This window comes from Corapipo altera, unplaced genomic scaffold (assembly GCF_003945725.1).
Source record: "Corapipo altera isolate COAL_440 unplaced genomic scaffold, ASM394572v1 112, whole genome shotgun sequence".
Taxonomy (NCBI): domain Eukaryota; kingdom Metazoa; phylum Chordata; class Aves; order Passeriformes; family Pipridae; genus Corapipo; species Corapipo altera.
In genome coordinates this window covers 6,663,575-6,690,560 of record NW_020884899.1, presented here as the reverse complement: position 1 = coordinate 6,690,560, position 26,986 = coordinate 6,663,575, and the positions used below count along the sequence as shown (strand labels likewise).

Below are 26,986 nucleotides of genomic sequence, written 5' to 3'. Positions count from 1 at the left end.
TGGCCTTAGAGGCCCTTCTACACTTCCTTACCAAAACTCCATGCAGGACCAGTTAGACCTAAACCATTTATGTTTGCTGTGGGTTTAACCTGTTCTTGAAGACAGCTGGTCTGGAGGTTTCCAGATGTGCTAATGCAGGTTGTTCCAGTGGTTAGCCATCCTTAGGTTTAGAAAGCTGTTCTCAAGACCTGAGCTCAGCAGTGGAATTGGATTCCTGCTGGTTAGGGTTAAGGCAGAGTTGTAAGGCAGGAGCTCGTGAAGCCACTTCCTCGGCTGCACCCACTCTCACCTAAGGACTTCCTCCCCCAGGACAGCAGGCCAGGTGTTTCCCACTGTGCAAACACAAGCAGTGTAGACAGGCAAAGAAAAGGGCAGCAGGGCCATTTCTGGCAGAGGAGCTTTCTGAGACTGGCACTGACAAAATGTCCTAGAGACTTTACTGAGTCCAATTACCACTTCATGTCTTTAAAGTGGTGAGTAAATGAAAGAAACTACAAGATCAAGCCACGTTAGTCTTCTCAATCCCTTAAGTGTCTGACAGCCCTCTCCCCTTCTTTCTTGCTTCCTCAGACTACTCTGAACTCTTAACCTTCGCCACTGCTTTGAGTTCACATCCGCAGAAACCAAGCTACCCCCAGCCACCCCCAAACTCCAGTGGCAATCACAAAACACTTCCAAAGCAACACTGCCCTCCCTCGAATTGATAAAGTTTAGGCTGTCTCCGACTTGCTGAAGTCTCCTGCACGTAGGGTTGGTCTCGCCCGCCGGCGCTGGCTGCAGGGGAGCTCGCTGGGCACGGCCACAGCCGGGGAACAGCCGGTGCTGATTCACACAACCAGCTCTCCCTGTCCACACAGACAACAGCCGGGAACACCAGCTGTTCAGGCTGTGCTGCGCTGTTGGGCTGAAGGATATAGATGCCCGCAGCACATATGGTATTAGGATCGCAGTGAGCGTATCAGGACAGACCCCAAAACAGAAGGGACAGATCCGTGTAACCATCACCAGGCACAGCAGTGGGAACTGGAAAAGCGGGACAAGATCATTGAGGAGAAAAGCAGCATCAGGAGTCATCCTTAGCCACTAGAACTGGACCTCATTGCAGCACTAGCAGAGCTGGTGGCTGGCTTTTTTGCAGAAGTAGAGCTAAAGACTGTCATGTCAATTTGACCTTCCTTATAAATAAATAAATAAGTGGTAAACAGAGATCTCACAGTGATGCCTGAACCTGATGTCTCATGCTCACTTGTTTTGATGTGTCTAATGTAAGTGGGCGGGTAATAAAAGCTTCATTTAGAAGCCAGCGTCTTCACAGGCGCTGCTGGAAGCCCCTGGGACACTGCACTTCTGGAATTTTCCTCTAATGGAAACATCAGCAGATAACTATTGATAAAGCAGAACATGCACGCGCGCACACATAACAACCCAGCAATGGTTTATTTTCCTGGACTGCTGGGTGTGGATTGCAAAGGTCTCTTTAGATTCCCCAGGTTATGTTCCCACCTCACCTGCTGCATCAGCACTGCTGAGATGCCCACCACAGTGACCATTTGGGAAGTGCCCTGAAGAAGTGTGGGGTTATTGTAGTGTGGGTAGGCATCTGTTCCAAACAGGCAAATAAAGGAATCTTCAGCCCCCATAATACAGATGTGGATAATGGCATCCTCTTCATATCTCCCACCCTGTAGATAAGGAGATGCTGCTCTGTAACAAGCAGACTTAGTGCTGACATTTCACAGAAGCAGCACAGTCACCCTATGTACATGTTGTCTAGGATATTATTTTTCAATGCATTCACAGGTTATTCAGCTTCTTTTTAGGCACTTGAGTCTTCAGGAAGGTCTGACTCCTGTGCATGTGAGGTCTCTGTGGCAGCTCTGATGTGACCACCTGCCTAATGCTGGGCTCAGGGTAAACTGAAGGAGAAATCATGGCTAGTGAGGAGAGAAGACACTGGAGTTACAGCTGAACTCCTTAAGGTAACCTACTGTCCTTCCAGTTCAGTGCTAAAATCACCATTTTCAGATCCTGAATACAACAAAGGTAAAGAACAGCATATTCTCCCTGGACAGAGAAGGGGTCAGAGCCAAATGTTTTGGGGGGGACTACAGCTTTAATCCCAACCTTCAGCAGACTGGTCCATGGCTGGTTCATACCATGATGTAGCTGACCTCGTTTCCTGGATACAAGCACAGAAATACTGCCTGTATCCAAGCATTTATAGGTAATTATTTTCCCTGAATGTGGAAATTGGAGGGCCCCTTTTGTCTAGTGTATTATTTCATGAGAACCACAGGGATCTGCAACCAGGCGTGGGGGGGAAAGGGAGATTGTTTCCTCCTGTCTGTGGTTTTATGCAGCATCTGCCTGTGAAAACAAGAAGCAAACAAGATGACCCCCACCTTATCTGCTTGCATAAGTCATTTTGCCTGAAGCTTGAGCACTGTGGGATGGTTAATGTAAAACTTGCTCTTGCATTAAATAGCAATAATTTACCTTTAAAGGCTGCTTTTAATATTATTGTTGTTATTATTATTATTTTTAATGATTAAAAAAATGTTCCTTAATTAAGAACTCACAGATATGAAGCTTGGAAGAAATGTGGCCAGGACGTTCTTGGATTACTACAGGCTGAACTCCTTGGTGGAGAGACCACTAGGAACTACTCCTAAAACTCGGTAGGTCAGAAAGCAATTTCTCTTGCTTTAGCAGGGCTGCTTTTTTAATACCTTTCATGACTAAACTTCAGTTCTACTGCATTACGGCTTTATAATAAGCGTGCTAGTCTAACTGTGCCTATTTTATTGAAATTCCATTTGGAAATAAAGCATTTATGTTCAGGGAAGATACCTGGTTTCTGTCTGAAAAAGTATTCAGAGGATTTTGGAGATATCGATATCTTTCCTGAATTCTGTCTGCTGTACACCAATCTCACACCAGTATCTTTAATGGACTTACCCTTCATTTATCTCCCGAGAGTGAATCAGACCCACTTTATTTTACAAAGTTTTAATTCTGGAAGTGAAAACTTTTTCAGTGCTTTGGGAAATTACTGGCAAGCTTCTGCTAAAGGCAGAGTTCTCCATCACCCCTTGGACCTGCTGCAGGGCTGGCAGCCAGGTGGCAGGTTCCTTCTGCCAGTCCAGCTGGGACATTTTACCTGGGGATCTCCCCTCGCTGTTAGTCCTCACTCTGGTTTTACAACCAGCTCAGTGGATGTTAATCAAAAGGGAAGTAGGATATGAAGTAAGGCACTGGTGAGCAATGCACAAAGGCATGAAATGCCTCAGCTTGACTCCCTGAAGCACTGCTGGCCCGTCTCTGGTGTTGGCCAACTGAGTCCTTTCAGTGTCCCATAGCTTGTGTGAGGAGCAGGGGAGATACCACTTCACTGTTTGTTGAGAACCATCATTCCCTGAACTGGAAAAGCCATGTAGCAACATGAAGAGAGAAGCAGAGCAGGAACCAGACCTGTTTCATGGGAAACACCATATTCAGAATTTACCTCTGTTCTAAGAAAACAGCAATAATACCCCAAACTCAAAATTTTCATTTAAATGCATTTGGGTCAATTGCAATGTTTCATTTGGGTTTCAACTCTTAACAGCACAACCAAATATAATTTATGTTTTGCAATGGAAAAGGCAATTCCAAATTGGCAAGGGAGGCAGCTGAGCCTTGAGATTCACTCCCTCATTCTCCCCACTTTTTTCCTCCCTTAAAAAAGTAGCTGTTGGAACAGTTACTTGTTTGCAAAGGAACACTTTCCTATTGAAGATTTTCTAGTGATGTGTAAGATGGATGTTACAAATATCAGCCCAGACCAGAGAGCAATTGCTGGAGCTTCTTCTGCAGCCTTTAAAAATCCTCTCATTGCAGCCATTCTGGCAGCAACTTATATATATGGTCAGAGCCAGGCTGCCTGCATTAGGTGTTTAAACACCCTGCTATGAGCCCATCTCCCTTTTCTGTTTGTGATCTTGACACCACAGTTTAGGCTGGCTCAAGGAGGATTGTCAGCACTGCAGTTCTGAATGCTCTTATCTGCAGAGACCTGCAGGGATAGCAGAGAAAAGCATCCAGCATCTTCCTCTCCTCCGGAAATTGAATGTATCATTTCTCTCAGACTCCCAGGGGCCACAGCCTCCAAGGCTAAAAACCCACAACTATTACTGAACCTAATTACCACCTGACAGCAAAGTGCTTTTCTGTAGCATCATTCAGTTACCTCATCAAAAGGAATGTTTGTTTGCTTTCTTCATTTTAAATTAAAGAACCACTGACAGTGGTAACTGAAGCATTTTAATCTCATCAAATATCCATGTCCATCTCTATAGAGACAGCCACGCCAGCAGGGAAAGATACACATCTACAATCAGGGTTGCACAGAGCAAATTTTTCTCATTCCTCCACCAGAGCCTAATGGGGTGAGAGATCTTTTGTTTGGGAAGTGCTACCTCACAGTAAAATCCTAAATAAGGTAAATGTTCAGCCCAATGCCAACAGATGTTTAAGGAATAGATTTTTAAAGATTCATGTTGTTAATTTCCTGATGGCTTTCAAATACCATCTTTTCCCTGCAAGTAGACAAATGCCTTCTAATTGTATCCTGGGCTTTGTTACCTGACATTTGATCAGAGCCTGTATATATATGAAATGTACGCCAGTGAAATGAAATTGTTCTTTGAAAGATTTCCTTTTGGAGAGGTTTGCAGTTAACAGCTTCAAACTGCTGGGAAACAGAAGGGAGATGGCTGTGGCTTTAAATATGCCTTGGCTAGGCAGTGGCACTAGGAAAGGACTGGAATATGTAAAATGATACTAAATATCTGTGTAATCAGGACTAATTATATGGCACGGTTATTAGCTTGTAACAGGACATGTTGTGCCCACAGTTTATGAAAATATATTAAAACATTACCAGATTCCACATACTCATTGAAAGAAAGCTGCAGAGTTAATAAACGTGTAAGGGACAACTAATTGGCTGCTTTGTCCCAGCCTACTACAGGCAGAACAATTTCTGTTTGAGGGAATTAGTGCAGCCAAAATGTGTTATAATGATAGGCCTGGAAATAGCAACAACCTGCAACACTTGCAGAGCACATCTGACAGAAAGATCTTAACGAAGGAAATGTTTATGTTGGAATCACCATGTTTCAGAGAAGGAAATTTAGGCACAGAAAGGAGATGGACCTCAGAGTCAGAAATAGGGCTGGTACCCAAATTTAGGCACCTGTCAAGAGCTTTGTCCATGCAGTCAGGCTGCCAGAGAGCAGCCATCATACAGTATAGGCAATGCAGGCAGTTCAGTGGGAACTGAATTAGGATCACCTGGAGCAAGAAGCAAGAACTGATGCAACAGCCCTGGTTACAGAACCAAGATTTAGGCTGGAGGTAAGGTACTCTGCTAACCCAAATGCTTGTGCAGCTTATTTTAAGAGGTCAAGAGAAAGAGCTATATCTGTATTCTGTGATTCTGTGTGTAATGTGCTTATGTGCCTGTAAGTGAGTCCAACTGGTTGGCTGGACCCGTGGTTAAATTCCACCAGCTCTTGCCTACAGAAGCCCTTGGGTCAAGTGCCACCTGTAGATAAACATGTCATAGAATCATAGTCTGCTTTGGGTTGGAAGGAACCTTAAAGATCATCCAGTTCCAACCCCGCTTCTTTGGACAGGGACACGTTCTGCTAGATCAGGTTGCTCAGAGCACCATCCAGCCTGGACTTGAGCAGTTGTGGGGATGGGGCATCCACAGCCTCTGGGCAACGTGTTCCAGTGATGGGGCCTTCAGTTCCTTGCTATGGAACTATGGCCACTGCCCTCCCAGGAGTCAGGCTCTCCCGCCTTCCTGAGAGACTCCCATGAATGTGATGTTTAGGCTGGAGCCCTCAAGTCTTTGCTGAGCCTTCTGTGCATGGGCAAGGGCAGTTGGGGTGCTGTGTTTCATCTATGAGTAGGTGGTTGCTACAAAATAACGCTGAACCTATCTTTGTGGTGATAATCTCTGAAGGTTTGGGGTGATTTCTGGGGCTCCTAACTCTGCTCTGGGCAACCCTGTTCCCTCCCAGTGTGTCCTCACCAGTGAGAGGGGGTGGTCACAGCTGCAGACAACAAGTTTAGAACCTTCTGCTCCCTCTGTATCCAAAGGAGCCTTTGGCCAAATCTCAAGTCCCCAAATAGCTCAGATCCCTGAAAAGACCTCTGGCCTATGCACTGAGTCTGTAGAGAGGTAAGACATGAAAACTAAATGCCTCGAGGGTGTTCTTTTTAGCACTGTCTTTACTTCTTAGACAGCTCTTTATTTTTTTTATGGTTATTCTCCCTTGCTCCCTCCCTCCCACCACAGCTCATCCAATCCTTCCCAGAACCCTTCAGCCCCTTCCCTCTGACCCCTTCCCCCAGTTCCCCTTGAGAGCAAGCCCAGGGACCCCACAGGGTTTCCCACAGCCTGCAAGGGGAGGTCAGGACTTGTTTTAAACAGTAACCCCAATGTGTCCTGCAGTCCTCGTCACAGGAAGACCCTGTGATCCCAAACAAACACCCGGTTCAGAAAGATAATGTCCCCTGTTATCCGCGTGCTAAGCAATTATTATCCTGAAGGTGATGTGTCTGCGGCGAGATAGGAAAGCGTCAATGACTCAGCCGGGGAGGGCAGGAAGGTTAGAATATTTTCCTATGTGAGCTAATGAATTAAAAGCCTTGCTGAAAATGCTGGATGTTCTCTGGCGTGACAAGCCAGCAGGCCCATGAATTTCTAGCAGGGTGAGAGAGAACGCTGTGCTGCCTACAGAAGCTGCTGGAGAAGAGAGCACTGCCACTTAGATGTGCTTGAGAGAGGCTCAGGAGAGCCCGTGCTGGACACAAAGGGTGGGTTAAGTGGGCACAGAGCAGGAGAGCCCAGTGCAGAAAGGGGCTGTCAGGCAGCAGTGAAGGTTCATGCCCTTTCTTTCCTCTTGATATTGTCCTTTTCTAAGCTGTTTAGTGACCAGCGAGTTCTGCTCCCAGTGCGCTCACTGAGAACCATTTGAGTGGGGCTCCCTCTGATGCTGGCAGTGGCATAGGGAGCTTGTCCTCTTACTGAGTCTCTGTCTTGCTCTTGCCTCTTTCTACTTGTGCCAAAGGAATGGTTAAGATTGCTTGAGTTGAAAGTGAGAAACGTCCTCCACTGAAATTGTTAGTAAAAGGTGAAAAATTCATAAGAGATTAAGAGAAAGCAGAGTAGAACTGTTACAGGGAAAGGCTAAGGTAAGAAAACAGATTTTTTGCTGAAAAATTCACAAATTCCAGTCCCTTTGAATGGACAGAAGTCGATCCCTTTGCCCATATCAGCATTGCTCTGTTCTTTCACTCTGGCTCACAGTGCAGCAGAGCCCTGCTCCAGCACAGCATCAGCAAAGGAGCTCTCGCCTCCTTAAACCACTGACATTTTTTATCTGAGAGCCATCGGTTCCATGTTTCTCATATTCTGAACACACTGAAGTGCTGAGTCTGCAAACAGCTCTGGCTGAGGTTAGGGAAGCTGGGATTTGAACAGGCATCATGTGGGTACCCTGAAAAATCCCACCTGGGCCTCACTGGTGGAGCATTCTGCAGCTCATGCCTGCCCCATATTTTCCAGTTGGTAAAACCCAGGTGCTCTGCTCACGGGAGTGTTGGAAAAGAAATGCCTTCCTGTGTGGGAAGCTCACAGTTGCTGCACTGATTCACTTGAGAGAAAAGGCCAGGAGAAGATGAATAATTCTAAGAGCAGGGATTTGACGGCATGCGGCAAATAATGCCTGGGGCCACACACTGAATGAAAAAAAGGACAGAACAAAATATTGACTGGCCCTTCATTAATTGCTGCCCGTCCTTCGTGCCCTGAATAAAGCAGCAGCCTTGTTGAAGAAAAAGTAGACTGTGATGAGGTAATTAAAGACCCCATCAGAAGGCATATCCGCCAGGAGCTTGAATTAAAATTGCTCTGACAGCCTTTATTCTGGCAATTCCTCCTTTTGCTGCTTGACTTCGCAGCCTTAATGATGATGTATGAATGCACAGCTGCGTATCCAACAGGCTGGATAGGCCCACGGGACTGTCCCATCCTCCTCAGAGCCGATGGGCACCGTCTTCTGCATCACATCGGGTGGAGCTGGGGCGTCTTTCTGTGTGTGGGCACAGGCTGATCAAAGGCAGGTCCTTCTGCCAGGATAACTCTGCCTTTCAGGTTTTGAGCCCCATCTCGACACTAAACATTTGTGTCCAGAGATTATGTGTCTTATGGGTTCAGACTGATACCATCCCAGGGATGTGTTGCTCTCTGGCATGTGCTATAGGTGAGTCCCTCTGCCCCACGGGGTCTGGGATGTTCTTCCCAGTTCACCTCTTCCTGTGTTTCAGAAAAGCTCCTCTCTACACCTCTAGTCTCTGCCTTCATGTTTTTTTGAGGTTTTACCTACACTTGGTAGTGCTTTCTTTGACCCGGCCATGACTGACATGAGAGCTGGGAGTGAAGCCACCTCTCTGCTTTATAGAGATGCTTTGTTGTCATTCCTGAGGAGCTCTGTTTGCTGCCATCCCCACCTCAATTCTCCCAAACTTAAATCATTGTCTTGTTGTCTTTTCTCCCACCATTTTCAGTGGGTAAGAGGAGTACAGAGTGTCATAAACAGAAAAAACTGTTCTAGACCAAATTTGAAAGGTCAGCAAAACGCCTTACAGTTTGTAGGGGAAGGAAATGGAATGAGGGCAGAAAAAAGCTCCCCATCACCATCCAGCTTCCTTGGTGGGAGGACTGCAACGTGTTTCAGAGATTCCACCAGGACCTGGTCCATAGATGTCTTACCTGGCTCCCTATGTGTTCAAACAGTGCAAAGCTCATAGGAGTGTCTAAAAATACTCATTGCTTTATCATCTCTTGTTGGTCTGTAATTTTTCCTTAAAAGGAAAATTAAAACAAACAAACAAACAAACAAAAAACCAACAAAAAACCCTCCAAAACCAAAACAAGGAAACAAGCAAACAAAAAACCCATCCCATCCAACAATAAACCAAAAAAACCCAACCAACCAACCAACCAAAAAAAAACCCAACCAACAAGAAAAAAATTAAAAAACCCAAACCAACATAAAAAGCACCACAAAACTGCTGAAGACTTAAAAGACCTTCAAGCTGATTTTCATGTCTGTAAATTGTATTAGTAATGGGAGCGCTACTAAGGTTTAAAAGCAAGTTATATGTTTTGCCTCAAAAATTAATTTTTTGGATTTTTTTCCCCTTCTTTATTGGTAATTATAATCTGTCAGCTCACTCCCACATGCGTCTGCATGTTTTATGCAACTCTTGATACTTGTAGCTGTCGTTAAAGAACACCTTCCAGGTTTTGAACGGTGACACATTTGCGTGGGTTCAGTGAAAAGGATTCATTTACGGAGTTTAGGGAGATGTGCAGTGCTTGGCCAGCTCCCAGCAGAGGCCTCACCAAAATTCCTCATTACAACAATTAGCTTCTCAAACACTTGGGAAACAGAATGCCAGCTGCAGGGATTTTACCCTGGATTTAAGCACAAAAACCTGCAAACACCCAAATACACGTCCTGCTTTCAGGGGGTGTGTAAAATTACTTAAGGACAGGGAGCCAATCTGCCTGACGGGTGGCCTAGCAGGAGAAAATAATCTGCATTACTGCGTGAAGTAGATTGGGTCCATGTTAACAATCCCTTTCAAAATGAAGGTGCTGTCAGCTGTTTTAATTTAATTTACTCCACCTTAATTTACTTTTTGGAAATGAGCTAAATGAATAAATTGAATTATGGCTACTTTAACTCTGAAGGAGCATATCCACATAGGACCTTGCTGTGGTTTCACTAATCAGCTTTGCATTTATACCCTAAATGTATTTGGATTAGCTCTCACAGGCATCTTCACAAAGATATGCTTGCAGATACCCACCTGCTTTCCTTTTCCTTCCCTGGTCTTGTTGCTCTGAGGAAGCCAGGGCTCAGTAAGCAGATTTACTTCATGCATCACCCTGGTATGGGCTTTTCCTGTATTACTAAAGAGCAAGACAGAGCACTCTGCTCTGAAAGCAGAGACAGGGACTTGTGTGAAGGGTGGGTTGACATGGGTAGTGTCTGATGCACACAGCACATGAATCCCAGTATTGTATTGCTCCCTTGAACAAGCTCAAGAGACTGTCATTTTCTGCTACATCTCCTCAGGTAAGTGTAATCCATTATTCTTCTGCTGCTCCTTAGGAAATGGGAGGACAGGAGGCAAGATAAAACCTATGCCCATCCTCTCTGCAGTTTCCTGCTCCAGGGTCAGCAAAGATACACAGGGGTGGCTGTGTGTGAGCCACGTGCGGTGGCCACTTCTTCACTTGCACGATAGTGTGGCTCCAGTCACAAGCCAATTATTCCTGCCTCTGTGCATTGTCTCCTGCATGAAGCAGGTGTGTCTTGCTGCACTGAGCCAGAGAGGGAGGCTAGGAGCTGAGGGATGAATGGCAAGTAACAGGATCCCTTCTGTGGTGGAGGGAGAGACATCTGCACACTCTCCTGGGGAGCAGGCTTTAATATCTGCCTTCTCTACAAGCAGCATGGACCAGCCCCTGCATTCAGAAAGGTAAAGCCACAGGATATGGACCTGATGAGATTTCCAGGTAGTGCTGGGATTCTCCACACACCACATTAGTGGGCTTTGTAAGGCCCAGAAATCACAATCTGCTGTAATGGATGGGTGGTCACCTGGCAAGCATGACTATATGCTCACTTACTGGAAATAGGTGCTGGTGACCGCTTGGAAAAAAAAAAAAAAAAGACCTTTGCTCTAACATTTCAAATTTGTTTTTATTGCTTCTAATTGGCCTTGCTTTGGAGCATGCACATTATCTAACTGCCAGGGCACTGGCTGTCATTATCTGCCGGGTCATTTGGTTTGTGTTCTTTACGATTGAAACTTGTCAGGCACTCCCAGAAAATACTGTGCTCCCCTTGCAGTGTCAAACATGGCACTGGTTAATTGTGCATCCCTGAGAGTGAAGCATTGGAAGTGATCAGGAAATGATTGTTCAGTGTGATGGGCGCAATGGAAACGTGTCTCCTCAGGATGGAGGGGAAAGTGTAAAAATTAGATCAGCAGCAACATGACAGCAGCCACATTTCTTAGTTTCAGGGATCAGAGGTTACCCATTTTCCAGCCTTGATGACTCATTTTCTATCCTGCTCACATGGCTCGAATAACTTAATTTTCTCCTCCCTTTGCAACAATTTAAACACCAAGACTCTTCTATTTTTACTTTCTTTAATACACCAGCTGCAAAGTCACTAACTCAAATCTCCCCACCTCACCTTGCTTCACCAAATGGAAACAAAAGTCAAAACATGTGTATGTGAAAGAGCTTAAAATGCCACGGTGGCACAAGCGTGCCCATGGTGGTGGCTCTCTAAATCTCAGCTCATCCAAAACATCAGCCCAGTTTGTGTGTCTGCTGATTCACTTTAAAACCTTTAAGACTTCCAACCAATTAGAAATCCAGATACAATTTTGGATGTGAACATATACACTGCATTCAGAGTAGATGTATATAGGGAACACCAAGCTTTTAGACCTCAGTGTGAATTATGCATCTGCTGTACATAGATAGAAGCAATTTTCCTGTTGAAATCAGAGGCTGGCATTTTTTCCCATGGGGTTCTGTAACTCAAAATTGTGTTGAGATCAAGCATGTAGTGGAGGTTTTTTTAGCTGTAAAGGTGAATGTATTTAGATTATTCAAGTGGTGATTTTTTGGATGTACAATTAGTTGAGTGAGAGATGTGGTATAAATTTGGTATTGTAATTGCTATGCCTCTGAGATTTCAATTTGCAAAACAGTTTGCACGGCTGCAAGATTAACTGTTGTCTGTGCGATGAACATGTAGCAGAGCTGTGGTTTGATTGTGACTGTCTCTCAGCTGGCTGTAGATCCCAAAAAAACACTTTGTCACAAGTACCTGATGTGAGTGGTTGATACTCATGATCCTTCAGTTCAGTTGATGCCTGGATGGCTACAAAAAGACCAGTGTCTAAAAATCCCACCTGTAAGGCAAGATCTCCTTTTCTGTGTTAGTCAAATCATGAAAAAGGAAGGAAGTTTAAGACCCATTTTTATCCTCTTTACATATTTTGTATTATATCATTTCCTTCATTTGCACAGAGGAGAATGGGAATGACATTCAGCAGTGCTGCTCCAGTGGAGTGGACCAGTGGGTGCAGAGAAATGAGGCCTGTATGGGAACACCCGCACAGCCCAGCCAGGAACTGAGCCCTGCCCGCCTGTCCGGCACTGGCTGTGCCCTGGGAGCAGGCAGGCAGGCTGTCAGCAGTGACATGGGCAGTGCTGATGCAGCCCCAGGGCAGGGAATGGACTGGCTGGCTGGCTTTCCAATGTTTTGCGTGATTCTGCATTTGGTCCACAGCTGCTGCTGTGTTTGGGTCTCCGGTGTTGTCTAGGAACATGTCAATGTGATTATACACACGAGCAGAGAAACCGCTTGTTCTCACTTCACTGTGCCTTTCAGGTCTCCCTTCCAGGGGCCTAATTTATTTATTTTTGTCTCAGTGTTTCTCTTCAAAATACCACTGTGCCTTAGGTTGGTGATTGCACTGTGGAGATGCAGTAGATGCTGAACTGGAGGCAGCTGTGACAGTGGTGAGGAGGGGAGGGCTGGTGGAGGCAAAGCCCTCTAAGCCCTGTGCCCCATCAGTTCCTGCATTATTTCAATTATTTTTAAATGCATATTAAAACCTTCTTCTGCAACTAAAAGCAGGAGCACTGACAAACATGTGCCTGTGTGTTGGGGAAGGCAGGTTTCTCTGTGTCATTACAGCCAGCAGCTTCAGAGGGGCCCGATTCCTTGGACTCACCTTGGGGTGAGTCAGGGTAGAGACCTGGGTTTTCATCTCTGCTCTTTTCAGTTCTCCCCAGGTCTGCTGCATGGCCTTCACTTTTGGTAACATGGCTGTGTGATAGATAGGTCCTCTCCTTCCCAGTGTTTGAGTCTCAGTATGGTTTGGTAGAGCACCAACACCAGCCTGCCCGAGGTCTGCAGCTGCCATGGAGAGTAAAGATAACTGGTCTTTGAGGGAGCAGACTGAGAGCTCAAAGAGTAGATCAGGCACAAGCAGAGGACCTTCTCATCTGTCTCCTGCCACAGCAGTGGGGGATGAATGAACAAAATCGGCAGGGCATGACAGGTATTGGAAGGGCCAAGAGCTGTCTGAGGGGGCACCCCAGAGGCTCACTGGAGCCCCTTGGCTGGTGTGAGCAAGGCTGACAGCACGGTTTGATTACCTTCCTTGGGATGGGAGTGGATAGTCAGGTTTTGTGCTTTTACAAAGGAGATGCTATTGAGATATATCTGCAAGGGATGGTGATGGCTGCTCAGAGCTGGTGCTGCTTTGCGGTGAGTCTGGAGGGACCCCACTCTCCCCACTGGCAGTCCACAGGCAGGGTTGTAGGGCTGCCTTGTTGTCAGTGAGCAGCCAAAGCTGGTTCCTCTGGCTCCTGGTCCCAGTATTTGTCTCAGAGGCACCTTTTCAGTCCCAGTGAGACCTGACAGTGCTGGCAGGGAGCTGTGAAGTGAAGCTTCCCACTCTGGGATATCCTGGTGCTGGCCAAGCCACCCTGAGCGAGGGATGGTGCTGCAGGATCCACACCCTTGGACATTCAGCCTGTCATCAAGCAAAGGCTCTGGGTACAATAGTGTGAGTTGTGACCCCTTTTCCCCATACGTGGCTCTGCTCAGAGAGACAGCCCAGGGCTGAGGCTGTCTGGTCACTTGTGCCCATCTTGCTGTGACCAGTGTGTCAGGACCTGGAGGGAGGAGAGGCAGCGAGAGTGCTGGGCCATGAAATGGAGGATTTTAATTAAGGCTTCTAAGCAAAGAGGCTTTATAAGTACATAGAATAGAAATGTTACGGAATTAACTGATAATAGATATTTACTTTTCCTTGGAGTAGCAAACATTCATCATGCACACTGTAAACACACACCCAGGAATGCTTTTTCTGGGAAACAAGTAGTTAGACTTGTCAGGAACCAAAGTTTTACAAAGCAGGTCTTTCCTCCAGACAAGCTGAGGAAAGCTGGGGAGCTGGTTCTGTGGTGCTAGGTCGTAAGGAGATCAGTTCTTACGCTGTGAACTCTTAGGGCATCACTTTTTATTTAGCATAACCCTGCTTCTTTGAAGGCCAGCAGTAAAACTCCCACTGCTTTGCTAGGGCTGTAGCCTGAAAGGGGCACTGGAAGTGCCACACTCCAATTAATAGTGACAACTGAAGTTTGGCATGACTGCTAGATAATTGGAGTTAACAGGCATGATGAAATAGCAGTGTCACACTGAGCTCTTTGAAGGCACAGGTCTGGTTGCTGGAAGCACTGGCATCATGTGTTGGGTGTTCCCAGGCCACGCAGTGGGAGTCTGTCACCAAAGAGTCTGACCCAACTGTGAACACCCCTGGCAGTGGGGGAAATCCAGTGGTGAGCAGACTCGTGAACCCAGCTGTCCTGCGAATGGTACATGCCCCAGAAGGAAATATTCACAGTGATAGGAGGGCTGTTAACAAGTGGAAATGAAGTGAAACATTTCAGGTGCACGGGAGCCACAGTGAGGAGCGTCGTGAATGAGTGGATGCACCACCACAAGGAGAAAACAGTGGTAAGTGCCTCACCCAAAGGGAAGCAGTGGGGCCCTTTTCCTGGAGAGCTCAGAGCTAGCACAAAGCCCTTGAAGCCTCCTGGAAGGACTAACCCTGCTCTGGCCAGAGGATGATGGGACCAGCTGGTCTTTAACCACCTCTAATTTGCGTCGAGCTGCCAAAGCCTTCCTTGCAGATGCGCTTCACTGTGAGACTTCACACATGGCTTCTCCTCAGAGCACACCCCACACACACACAGTACCTGCTGCTGCAACACCGCAGTGTCTGACAATACCTGTCCTCTCTCTCTTCCTTTGGCAGGAAGGAGAAACTGCCGCACTTTAAATGCACTGCCCAGCGAGGCCCAGGGAACAGCCATGCTGGCAGCAAGCCAGAGAAGAGGAGCCAGGCACATCTGAAGGACCAGTCTCTCTCCACACGATGAGAGGAGAGGAGAGAAGAGGAGAGGAGGGCTGCAGGGCAAGGCGGAGGAGCACGTCGCAGTCTGGAATTGATGATGTTTCTCTTTTTTTTCTCCCAGACAAGTATTTCTAAGATAACAAATAGTCCAAGGAGAGAAGAGGGAGAGGGGAATTAGCTAGAAATTTTACTATTGATTCTTTTTTATTTATAGATGGTGAATCAATTTGAGGGTTTTTTTTTTTTTTTTGGCTTTTTTTTTTTTTTTTTATCTGTGGGGGGAAAAAAAAAGAGTGAACTAATAGCTTTGCAGAAATCATTTGCGGTGGCTGAAAATCTATTTGTTAAAATGAGAAAGCCTTCCCTTCCTCCAGCAGTCCCCTCCTCTGACTTTAAAGGGGTAATCCATACAATGAGCTAAGGAGGGAGTCCTGGCTCCCCTCCTGCACCGTGTGATGTCTCCCCTTTTAGTGTCAGGCTTGGAAGCTCTTATGCCAATTGCATGTGCTAGTCCTGTTAGCTTGCATTAAGAGAGCCTGATAAATAGCTTCTGGGAGCCAGGCAGGTGCTCCTCAGTGTGCCGTTTATCATCCGCTGCATGGTTAGGTTTTTTGCTCTTTATCAGATCATTTGAGGAGAGGGGTCATATGAGAAATGTTACTGTCAGGCTGCCGGCATGAAACTTAATGCAAGACCTGTCTAACACGCAGGAATCATGGTCCTCAAGCAAAAAAATGGCTGGGGTCTAGAAAGACTGAACTTCCCAACAGATGTATGACTGAGGCAGCATGAGCTGGGGTAGTGGTGAAAGGGGTGAACAAATAGTGTTGTGCCACTACTGCAAGAAATCCCAAGTAAAACCTCAGCACCTTTCCATTACCTGGACAACATGTGAAATCTCTGCTCAAAGCCACCATCATTAGACAATCTTGTCTCCTGCATTGTGTGACTATCTGAAACTTCTGCCAGTGATTCTGAAACTGGAGGCTAAAAGAGGGTGACGCTGAGGAGAGTCCGAGTGTCTCACAGGGAATGGGAAGGGAGAATGCACTTAGAAGTGCCTCTTCTCAACCCAGCTTTTCTTCACTGTCTTCTGATAGGAGTTAGTCTGCAAGGGTGGCTTGAGGGAGACAAGGTGCCAAGACTCAGCAGATAAGAGAGGGAGAGGATGAACCAGACTGAGGGTGAAGAATGACGTGTGAAACAAGACTGAATAAGCTCCTCTTGGTAGGGAGTGGCCCTGAAGAAGTACTAGCCCCAGACACTGTTATTTAGTAAGAGCTGGGTTGGTTGTTCCTCTCCTCTTTCCCAGGACATAAATGTCATGATCTAAGAACACAGTCAGGCTCAGCTGGGTCCTCGTGATGGCCTGTGTAAAAGAAAAATGAATCCTGGGGATAAATGAAAAGGTATGGTAAAAACTGAGAACTATAGGCTAAAATAGACCTTTGGGGTAACTTAAATTTACTGTCCCTGGGGGGACAACTTCCTGATTCTTCAGTAATGGAGACCTGGCTGCAAGGCCTGAGCATGACCAATGCTGAACCAAGGTGTGATCCTAGGAAGAGCTGAAAACAGCTTGGGTTGCATTCATACTTCCTCTTTAACAATCTCAATGGATAAAAGGGAGTTTTCTGTGAGGTTCTTGAGCTTCCCTCCATACAAGTAAACACAAAGCAAGCAGGGTCAAGGCTGAGGTCTGTGTTCTGTGTCTCAGGACCTCACACACACTTCTGGAGCCTCCCAATGGGCCTCCTGGAAGCCACTGGCACATGGTTTCCACCCAGTTTCTATTACTGCAGCCAGAAAAGAGTGAGCAGGTACAAGTTAGGACAAAAGCTTGGCTTTGCACGCCTCTGCAAACAGACAAGCTACTCAGGGTCGGCCAAAACTTGAGCTGAATATATCTGTGCATTAGCCACCCATTAGCTGGGCTTTCCTAAGTTAGTTAATTGCTCTCTGACCAGGAGAACTCTGTTGAAAACAAGAAGGAGGTATCCCACTGGAAAGAAAATTATTTGAAACACCAGGCAAAACTGATACTGTCAGCATTTCAAGGTGAGGGGGTTAAACTGTGTACATTTTTAGGGAGAATAAAATGCCTTTATAGGATGGATTCCAAGACATCCAAAAGGCGCAGTGCTGGCTCTCCGTCTCCAAAAGCAGAGTAATGAGTAGCAGTGACAGTGTGATAATTAAAATGACCTCTTGGAGATATGGATTAGAAGGTACGCAGAAGGGGGATAAGTTCTCCTTTGAATTAATCTAGTGCTAATTTATGACTATCGTTGGGTTTTATAGGGTTTTAGTTGGAGACTTTCAAAGTTGGTTTATTGGGGTGAAAATGTTCCTTCTGCATATTCATTGGAAAAACTCAGAATTCCTCATTATTTATTTTTGAATGTTTCTATATACACATATATATATAATGAGAGAGTTTCAGTATTTGCTTAGCCGCTAAAAAGTCTACTCTAGAAATATGAATAAAGTGATAAAAGCAGTTGTGGAATGAGTATGTTGTTTCATTTTCATTCCTTCCTCCTCAGAGGCTTCCAGATAACTTCAAAACCAAGACATGGACAGGTGGATTCTGGGAAGCTCTTGAGCGGCCCTGCTATCAGCTGTCAGAGGCTCCCTCTACTTGACTTGTAAAATTTGGGCTTTTAAGTTTAGATTTAATAACTGGATCTTCCTGGAAGTCACTGTCTCTGCTTCTTACTTGTCTTCTGCCACCTTTATCTGCCCCACAGCCTGAAATTTATAGGTGATGATGCTTCCTTTCTGCTGAGATACCCCAGGCTTTCAGCTGGATAGAAGGAACAGATTGGAGATGGTTACCCATATGGGAAATGATGACATCCCATTTGTCAACTCACATGCTGCTAACCTTCCTCCCATCCTCTCCACCTGCCTAGCAATGCCATAATATTCAACATAAGGTTATCTGCCAAAGCATCTGCCTTGCTCTTCAGTTGGGCAGCACGCCCATTCTGGAACCCATCTTCCCCATCCTTGTTCCAGCACATCATGTTCAAACCCTTTGCTCTTACCTCTCATTTCATTCCTCTTTCAGTTTGTCTCCAGCACCTTCTGGTAGAGCACCTACCCAATTTTTCCACACTGAGATCCCAATCAAATCTTTCCTGAGCCCCATAGCAGAGCTGACACTATAGTGATTTCTTCAGAGACCTGCCTCTGCTTTCAGGGTTCACTAATAAACCGTGTTTCTTGAAAGTTCTCCCTGACCAGCTGGGGATGGGAGCCTGAGCCTTTCACTGTAGGGTCTTTGCCTCATGAGAGTTTACACTTTGGCATGTGTGCATGGCAGAGTGTGCATTATGTGCATGATCCCATTTTTGGGGGGAGACTAGCATGGGAGCTGAAAATAGAAGACCTCCTGTTCCCAGTCTCTAGTTCACTTTCCTCCCACACAAGTGCTGATATTCTCTTCCTCTACCTGAGCAGGGAGATGCTGCTTCAGAGCCTACTTCTGGCCTGCCACGAACCTCTTTTTCCTGGGAGATGATCTGTGTCTCAGCCATAAGTAATGCACGTTCTACACCCAACAGTAATTCTTTGCTAGTTGCTAGGTCCAAGGTAAGGTAACATCAGGGATTCTGAAAGGTTCAGAGACAAATATGGTTCTAAAACTAGAAATTTAATTGGACAGAGCAAAGGCACATGTTTATCTGAGTGCAAGTGGAGGGCTTTTCTTTTGGGGAGACCAGTGTCCCATTGCAGTGCCCTCCCTGCCAGTTCCCACTCTCTGCTTGGGGAGCTGCAGGGCCCTCCCTTGGAGCAATAGCAATGTATTTGCCTCCCTTTGTACAGGACTGGGTCATGAATATTAAAATGCCAAAATTAACTTGTTTTCTATGCATTCTGCTCTCCTGACAAGAAAATCCCACTACAAACCCCTGCACAGGCAGCCTAACTGTGCTGAATTGGACCCTCACTGTGAGGGGATTATATATTCTGATTGGGGCTGAGTTTGCAATTATTTTCTGTGCCACACCAAAGACCTTTACTGCAGAGCTGCAAACCAGTTATAGGAACATGAAATGCTTTGACTTCTTCACTAGGGAAACATTAATCCAATCACAGGTTATGTCCATTACAGACTATGGCAATATTGTATACAGGAATTCCCAGGAGAAGGTTCTACAAAAATTGGAATCTCTCTATAACCATGTTATGAGATTTACTGGTGTGGATAAAATGGGCAGAGTTAAAATTACCAGGCTGGCTATCTCTAAAAGACAGGTGAAGTCTGCTGGCTATCATTGCTTCGCAATATTACAAATGGAAAAGCCCTGAAGTAATTGAATAACACATCTGCTGAAAAAAACCTTGTGAACTGCTATAACCTAAAGATAGACTGCGAGGAAACAATGTAGGTACAGCACCCGGTTAAAAGGAAAAAGATGCTGTCCTTACCTGGTGCAGGAAGATATCGCAAATGCAGGTACAGATTCTCTCCTTGCCTCCTAGATTATGTGTCTGTATCTGTGTGTCCTCTATATATTGATGTGTGTGTGTTTGTGTCTATCTAACTCTTTCTTTTCACATAAAAATAAGTTAAACCAGGTTCCTCAGCAGCCAGAGGTGCTGGATGGTAACGCAGGGCTCACTGCATTTCCTTTTCTACTGGAGGTTGCTGAAAACATTTCCCGTAGCTGGCAAAGGATATGATTTCTGTCCCCTTAAAGTCTCTCTGTCCTTGTGCAGAAAAAAGATTTCAAAGCACTGTGCAAGAGTTGATGAGGGTTTTCTCTGTGCTTTATTATCTGTATTCAGTGGTCTATAGCCACAGTTTAATAGCAGAGAGCAATTCCCTAGGTGACTGCAAGTCCAGGACTACAAGAAGATGTGCACTGATGGAGTTGCTGTGGCCAAGGCAGCGTTATCTGTGTAAGACACTGTACCCTGTAAACCCCATTCAGAGGGGAGGATGGCCACAGCCTGCCCACTGCCTCCATATGACCTGCAAGAGCAACCAGGTCGTCTCCAGCCATGAGGAGCCAGAATTCCTGGAGCCACACATTCCAGACCCAGCAAACGTGACCCACCATCGTCTAATCCCTTCTCTGGAGGTAAGTGTGGTGTGGACTGGGCTTTTGTGGTATGAGAGGGGATTTCAGGACAGGTCAGATGCAATACATCCTCCTACAGTTCTGCCTGGGCACGGAGGAGCACCTCTCATTACTCATGTTCCTCCCCATCTGGTAGCTCTGAGCAGAGATCCAAGGGCACCTGACATGGACTGCACTGCAGCAGCATGGCTGTCAGGGGCTGTCACAGCTGGTCAGTATGGGAAGGTGTGATTTATTTCACATTTCATGCACCCCTCCATGAGAGACCAGCACACACGGAAGGACAAGAAGTTTTTGAGAGAGTCTGGAGAGGCTTGAATCCTTCTGGAAGGAACCAGGGGACACTGAGAACATGAGTATTGATGGGCACAGATGTAAAAGAACTTTGAAATCAGATTCCTTTTTCTTTTTCGTTAAGTCCTTCATTTAAGAAGCTCTTTATCACTGAAAATGTTTTAAAGAATCCAACTTTATGAAGTACAATAATGCTGTTTTTCCAGTAAGGCTTGAAATTTACTGTTTGTAAGCAGTGGAAACAGAAACCAGCCAACTCTAACTTAAGCTGCAGTACCAATAGCCTGGGTATAGGAGCAAGTTATGCCATGGGGAGGTGAATTCTTTCTCACAGTCACAAGGGAGTCAATATCCTACTGTGATTCCCTTGTTACATGCACAAAATTATACTGAGTATAAAGAGCCTGCTGTTCATTTTGTGCATTCAGGTTTGTTACCCCTGATACTTTCAGCCAAAGCAGCCTAAACAAATGCTGAGGATTTGTACTCCCCTCCCTTTGGTGCCAAGTTAAGGTGGCGTATTTTTTGGTGTTGTTCCATGTATGTACCACTAAGATTAATGAGGATTTTTCTATAGCATTTATAGCCCATTTTAAGGCTGGATTAATAAATTTCTAGAAGTGTAATTTTTTTTAGGCCCTGAGCGTTATCTATGTTGTGTGATGCCCTCTTCCAGAGCCATGCTGCCATGAACACTAAATCCACTCACTGGTGTTGGTAAGGCTGAAGGCTGAGCACAGCCCTGCAGGGAAACAGCAGGCTCTTGGTAGGGATGTTGTTTTCTGGCAAATTCATGTTGTACTTAGCACTTAATAATTTCTGTGTCCCCTAAGGCAGATTTCTTTTCCCTCTCAGTTGGTCATAGTCCTGTCACACTCCCAAAGAGTCTGAGCAGCTGATTCTGAGTCATGAAGTGGGAAATACAGAGTATGTCTGAGGAGGCTTGACTAAGAAGTAGGAAGAAGAGGGGAGAAAAAAGGTGAAGAAGCACAACTTAACTTTAGTTCAGGAAGCTGGTTAAAGCATAGAGGTGCTCTTTAGTATGGGAGTCTTGAATCCCCCCCCCCTTCTCCGTTTTTAGCATGTGAGCATAGGTCTAGCAGAGCTTGTGGTTCAGCATTGAGGGGTGAGTGAAAGAAACCTTTGGTCTTTTAGGTGAAGAAGCATTCTGTTATTTGTAATAAAGCCAGGACTTAATCCTGGAAAGCTTGACTGCAACTCTCAGTTCTTCTATGGATCAGATATTGCAAGATTTAGGATAAGGGGAGGAATATTTATTTCTGTGATTCATCTCTACCATCTAAACCCTCGTGACTTCTGCCTCACACTAATGTTGCTTTATATAATTTTTTTTCCACGTGAGGAAATACCCATTTCTCACGTGGTGGCCTGAGACTCAAGCAGATGAAGTGAGATGAAGCAGGAGAGAAGTGGGTCACAGAGCCAACAGGGGAAGTGAATGAGACTCCATGGCTGAGCCACAGCAGCCAGCTGAGTGATGGCCATGAGTGCTTGGCTTAATCATCACAGATGCTCCCAAGGCAGTGTTGGCAGAGACTAAACAGTAATTAATAATGGCTGATAAATACCAACATTTCACACCTCTCAACCTTGAAACAGGGAAGAAGGATTTTTGCAAAAAACTTCCTTTTCTGTCACTCTCACACTTCATGTTCAGTACACTCCGTACCTGAACCGAGATGTTGTTCAGCCACACTGAGACTTCCTAAATTTTCATCTGAGGATTTCTGCCTGACATGGCTGTAAACATCAGAGTCCCCAGGTCATCAGTTAGTTCTAGGCCCATGATACAACTGGGAGATCTGGGAGATGAGAGAGGTTGTGTGGAAAGCAACACAGATAAGAACCCTAGGAACACCCATGTGGAAACCCAGCCCTGTTCTGAGCTAGGTGCCATGCAGCCTGGGACATGCCAGGTTAAAAGAAGGGCACGTTTTTGGAAGGGGAATATTTATTTGGAAATCACCAAGGGTCATCAGAGTAACCGGTGCTCTGCAGGGTAAATCTGCCTAAATTTTGTTCCAACCTCCTATTTCAGCATCCAGGTGTCTGCCCTTGCCTGCCCCAAAGCATTTTCTTGTGCCCTTCTGAAGATGGGAGTGCTGTGTATTCCTAGAGAGGGGATTAATCAGGGGAGCTAAACACCACTAATCCCTTGTTACTGCCTGCCACAAAACAGAACCAAACCCAACAGGAAGAAGGAAGGGGTCCTTGGTGTAACCAACCTTGGTGTAACAGAAAGATGCTTCTGTGTTTTGGATGGTGGTCTGGTGTGTAACCCACAGGGATCATGCACCCGGGCAAGGACAGGGCTGCTCACCGTGAATCAGGAGTGTCCCATCTCATCTGGGCCAGTTAAGGCATCAGAAAATCAGTTCAGTCCCAAACCAAGGCACTACTGCAGAACAGCAGGAAAGACTCTATCCCCCTCTACTTTTAAATCATCAAGCTAATAAGTACCCTGGATGATAAGATGTAATCTTTTAAATGCAGTATGGATTTCTTCCCTGAATTATGCATGATAACATCTTTAGGCAGGAGGGGTTTTTTTCCCCTGAAAGAGCAATCTTGTGGTGGTGGTGGTGATAATCACTGTTAACAGCTTGACAGGCTGGCCTGGAAAAGGCTCCCTATTGCTTGGCAATCTCTGCTAACTTCCTAGGAGTGTTGGGTCCTAGGATGGTGCCAGAGCATCTCCAGGAGATGTGAGGCTGTTAACCCACTGGTTCAACAACTCGATAGTGGTCCCCAAGCAAAAGTAGGTAAATCTCACGTTGAGAAAGATCAAGAGGGAAAAAGGGATGAAATTGGTATTTAAAAGGTGATCAGACAAATTCAGATCACATCTGGTCATGTGCAGCCCCTGTCTGGGCCTCACTGGTCCCTCGGGGGTCTGTGGGGACCACATGCTGCACAAGAGCCAATGGGCACAAATTAAAACAAATACATGAAATTCCATCTGAACACAAAATACTTTTCAACTGTGAGGGTGTTCAGACACTGTGAACAGTGTGCCGAGAGGGCCTGTGGAGTCTCCATTCTTGTAGATATTCAAAACCCAGCCAGACATAGCCCTGAGCAATCTGCTGTAGGTAACTCAGCCTGAGCAGAAGGTATGGACGAGATGAACTCAGGACCCTTTCCAACATCATCCATTCTGTGAGTCTGTTTCCTGTTTCTTATACCTGATTTTGACAAATTTACTGACCATTTTGCAGTGTAGTAATATCAAAATTTAGCTCTTGTGCAGCATTTTTCCCTCCTTGGTCTTCAGTGCTTTTAATGAGGGTTGTAGTTCATCGTCCCTGTTTAACAGTTACGGGAACTGTGCCAGTCAGAAACCAAGGGATTTGCTCAAAGACATTCAGGATGGCAGGGGCAGAGGGACCAAATTTCCTAAGTGTCATCTCCTGTTCCTGGACCACTACTGCCACTGTACCACTTGTGCAAGTGGTATTTCAAGAGAAATGCCTGGTGCATGTCGCACCCAGTGACAGCAGAGACCAAAGGTGTTGGATGCAGCCCTTGGACTGCAAATCATAGCAAAGGAAAGATGCTTCTGTGTTTTGCCAAGGAGACTGTGGTGCAGGCAGCTCTGCTCTGCTGAGCTCAGCTGAACCAGGTAAGCTGGTGCTTTAATGGAGGCATATTCACAGCTGGTAAAAACAGTCTTTACCCACCAGTACTTTGAGCTGCAGGTCAGGTTTCTGTGGATCACATGATATTTTTTTCCCCCAGTGTTCTGGCCTCAGATTTGGCCAAGTTGCAACACGTACCAACAAAAACATTCTTTCTTAATAGTACAATTATTACAAATGCTTAGAGACTGATGTTTCTAATATCATAAAACTTCCTTAGCTAAAGCTGATATTGCTGTGATTTGGCATCTCAATTGATCTATTGACAAGTACACCTTTTCAAAAAAAACAATATTCTTATTTTTCTCATGCATATTGAAAGCCAGACAGAAGAGCAGATGTGCATGCATGTCTACAGACATAGAAGCACAGAGTCCCCCCTTTAAGTACCTGCTTAAATCCCAGGTCCTAACAAATAGGAATGATCTTCTTATTACTCATTTGGTGAGCTGAAAAAATATGTGGACTGTGTTTGTATGGAGTAGAGGAAATGGGCAATGGCCATTTATGGATGATTAATCACAGCCATGTATTCTTTATTTCCTATTTATGGGTGATACCATGGGCTGAATTCTAATCAGCTCTCAGTATGGAGGTTTTTCATGTTTCTGCTTTCAGCAGTTAACACTTTTAGAGATATCTAAAATTAAATTAACAGAATAGCTATGGATTGGGACACACTCTAGTCTTAGCAATGACTTTACCTACTGCCTTTGGAGAAGGATCAAAATATTGTCTCATGAGTGTGGGCTCCTGGGAAGTTAAGTTGTAAACCAGGGCAGTTGATAAAATCACATAACAGTCAGTAGAACAGTGATCAACTACAATCAGCTCTGAACCCAGATTTGCACTCTCTCTGTCTAACAGTTATTAAAACTAATGCAAAACATGGAACAAAATGCTACGACTGGCATGCAGGGAGCATTCCTATCTGGAGGTGCTTTACAGCTGTTCAAGTGAGATAGAGGTAAGCAAGTGAAAAGGGAAGCTCAGTCCTGTGCCCAAATGAGTCAGTGATTTCTCCCATATCAGGAATGTGACAAATGAACATGGAGGTTTAATGTTTTCTGAACGTGTTACTTGGGAGACAAAACTGGCTTTTCTTAATGGTCAGAACTGGAAACTACCCTTGCCTGGAGAGGGAATGCTGCCCTCCCTGGCCTTTGATTCTGGTGCAGTTGTAACTTAAAAAATTGGCAGAGCAACCGCTGTGACATTTCATGTAGAGTTGAGAAAGGCTCAGGATTATTGCAGGAATAATCCACTCTTTCTTGTTTTTTAACTTAAATATGCAGAACGTCAGAACACTCTTCAGCAGAGACACAATCTTCACTCCTTTGTTCAACGAGTGGAGAGAATAATTAACAGAGTCCTTACCTCTTCTCCTTGAATGATGCTCAGTTTGACCTTTCCAGCACTACAGTGGTATTAAGATAAGAATCATGTACTGTACCCTGACCTCAGTTACACCACGCTACGTCTGAATTTGGAGTCAGTCCACTAAAGTAATTAGAATTGACTGGAACTAAGACCAGTGCACACAGTATTTGATATTTCTGGCATTTATATTCAATATATTTATATTCAGTTGGCAGGATCCATTACATCACCCCACACCTGCCCTGCACGTGCCGGACACAATGTGTTTATTACACGTGGCACTAATCACACAGCAGGCGATTAAATTGGAGAGCGCTTTAAAAGTCAAATAGGCCTTTTACATCACATAATTTGGGATGGAGGCCAGATTGCTCTGGATGATTTAGATACCTAACTCAATCAATGAGCATGAGACACCGAAAATGCCTTTGGGAAAAAACCTGCAGTCCCTAATCTTTAAATTTCATCTTTAATTTTGGAGTGAAATTGGTGCTTAGAAAATATATCTCAGGAAGGGCAGGGAAAAAAGAGTCCAGTGAGCAAAACCGAAATCTCGCTGAGCCAGGGACTGTCATCAGCCAAAGAGGAGATGGGAAATTAGCACACTGCTCAGGCTGGCTCATTCACAGGAATACATTGACAAAATCCATTCAGGGAGATGACGCCATCCTGCCCCTAAAAACCTACAGTCCTTTAAAATGAGGGCCCTGGGTGACAGATACTTTTCCAGGCATTAAGTCCCTGGCCGGCCAACCAAAGTACAAGATCAAGAAAGTAAATTTGAAGGAGTTACTTTATTACAGATAGCACTGCCTTTTCCAGATAGCCACGCTTCAGTTAAACCCACTGAACCAAACGCCACGTTGCAATTCAGTCGGGAAAAGCAGCTTGGCCTAAGAAATGATACAGGGTAAGCAAAATTAATAATTTTGAGATGTATCATTGTAGGAAAAATGTGAGGAAAATTTTTATCTTCTTTTTATTGGGACTCTTGAGATCTCCTTTTGGGCTACTATTTAAGGCCCAATTTTGTTCGTGCTGTTTGGATCCAGTTTTCATAGCCTAGCATAAAAACAGGCCTCTGAAAAGAAAGCAGCATTATATTCTGCCCATACGCAGTAGACCAAGTAGAGAAGAGCCACTTCATCTGTAGGTGTTACTCAACAATGGGAAGAATTTAAGTGATTTTCATGAAATGAGAATTTAGTCCACAAAGGGGCTTGGGGACATGGAGACTTGAAAGATTTGGAGGTGAAAGATTTGGAGGCAAAATAATAGAACTTTGCTTCAAAATCAGCTTCAGACTGCAGAAAACCACTCTGAAATTGCCCACTGGCTTCAGGTTACCCCTGTGTTGGGAAGGGGATACTTCAGCTGTTTTTCTGGGCCTACTGACAGATCTCAGCCTTCAGAGCTGCCTGTATTCAGCACTTGAGGTAAGTTGTGTCAAATAAGATGGGATTTACAGAGGAAGAA

The 26,986-nt window shown here is 45.2% G+C and overlaps 1 protein-coding gene across 1 annotated transcript in view; it reads left to right on the top strand.

The window, feature by feature from the left end:
- Nucleotides 1-17,593, top strand: part of LOC113949901 (BEN domain-containing protein 5-like) — a 910,469-nt gene extending 892,876 nt beyond the window's left edge. The window contains exons 12-13 of the mRNA XM_027649026.1: nt 2,582-2,678; nt 14,986-17,593. Of these exons, the coding sequence (XP_027504827.1) occupies nt 2,582-2,678; nt 14,986-15,109 (221 nt within the window). The 3' untranslated portion in view covers nt 15,110-17,593. The remainder of the gene's footprint in view (nt 1-2,581; nt 2,679-14,985) is intronic.
- The last annotated feature ends 9,393 nt before the right edge of the window (nt 17,594-26,986 follow it).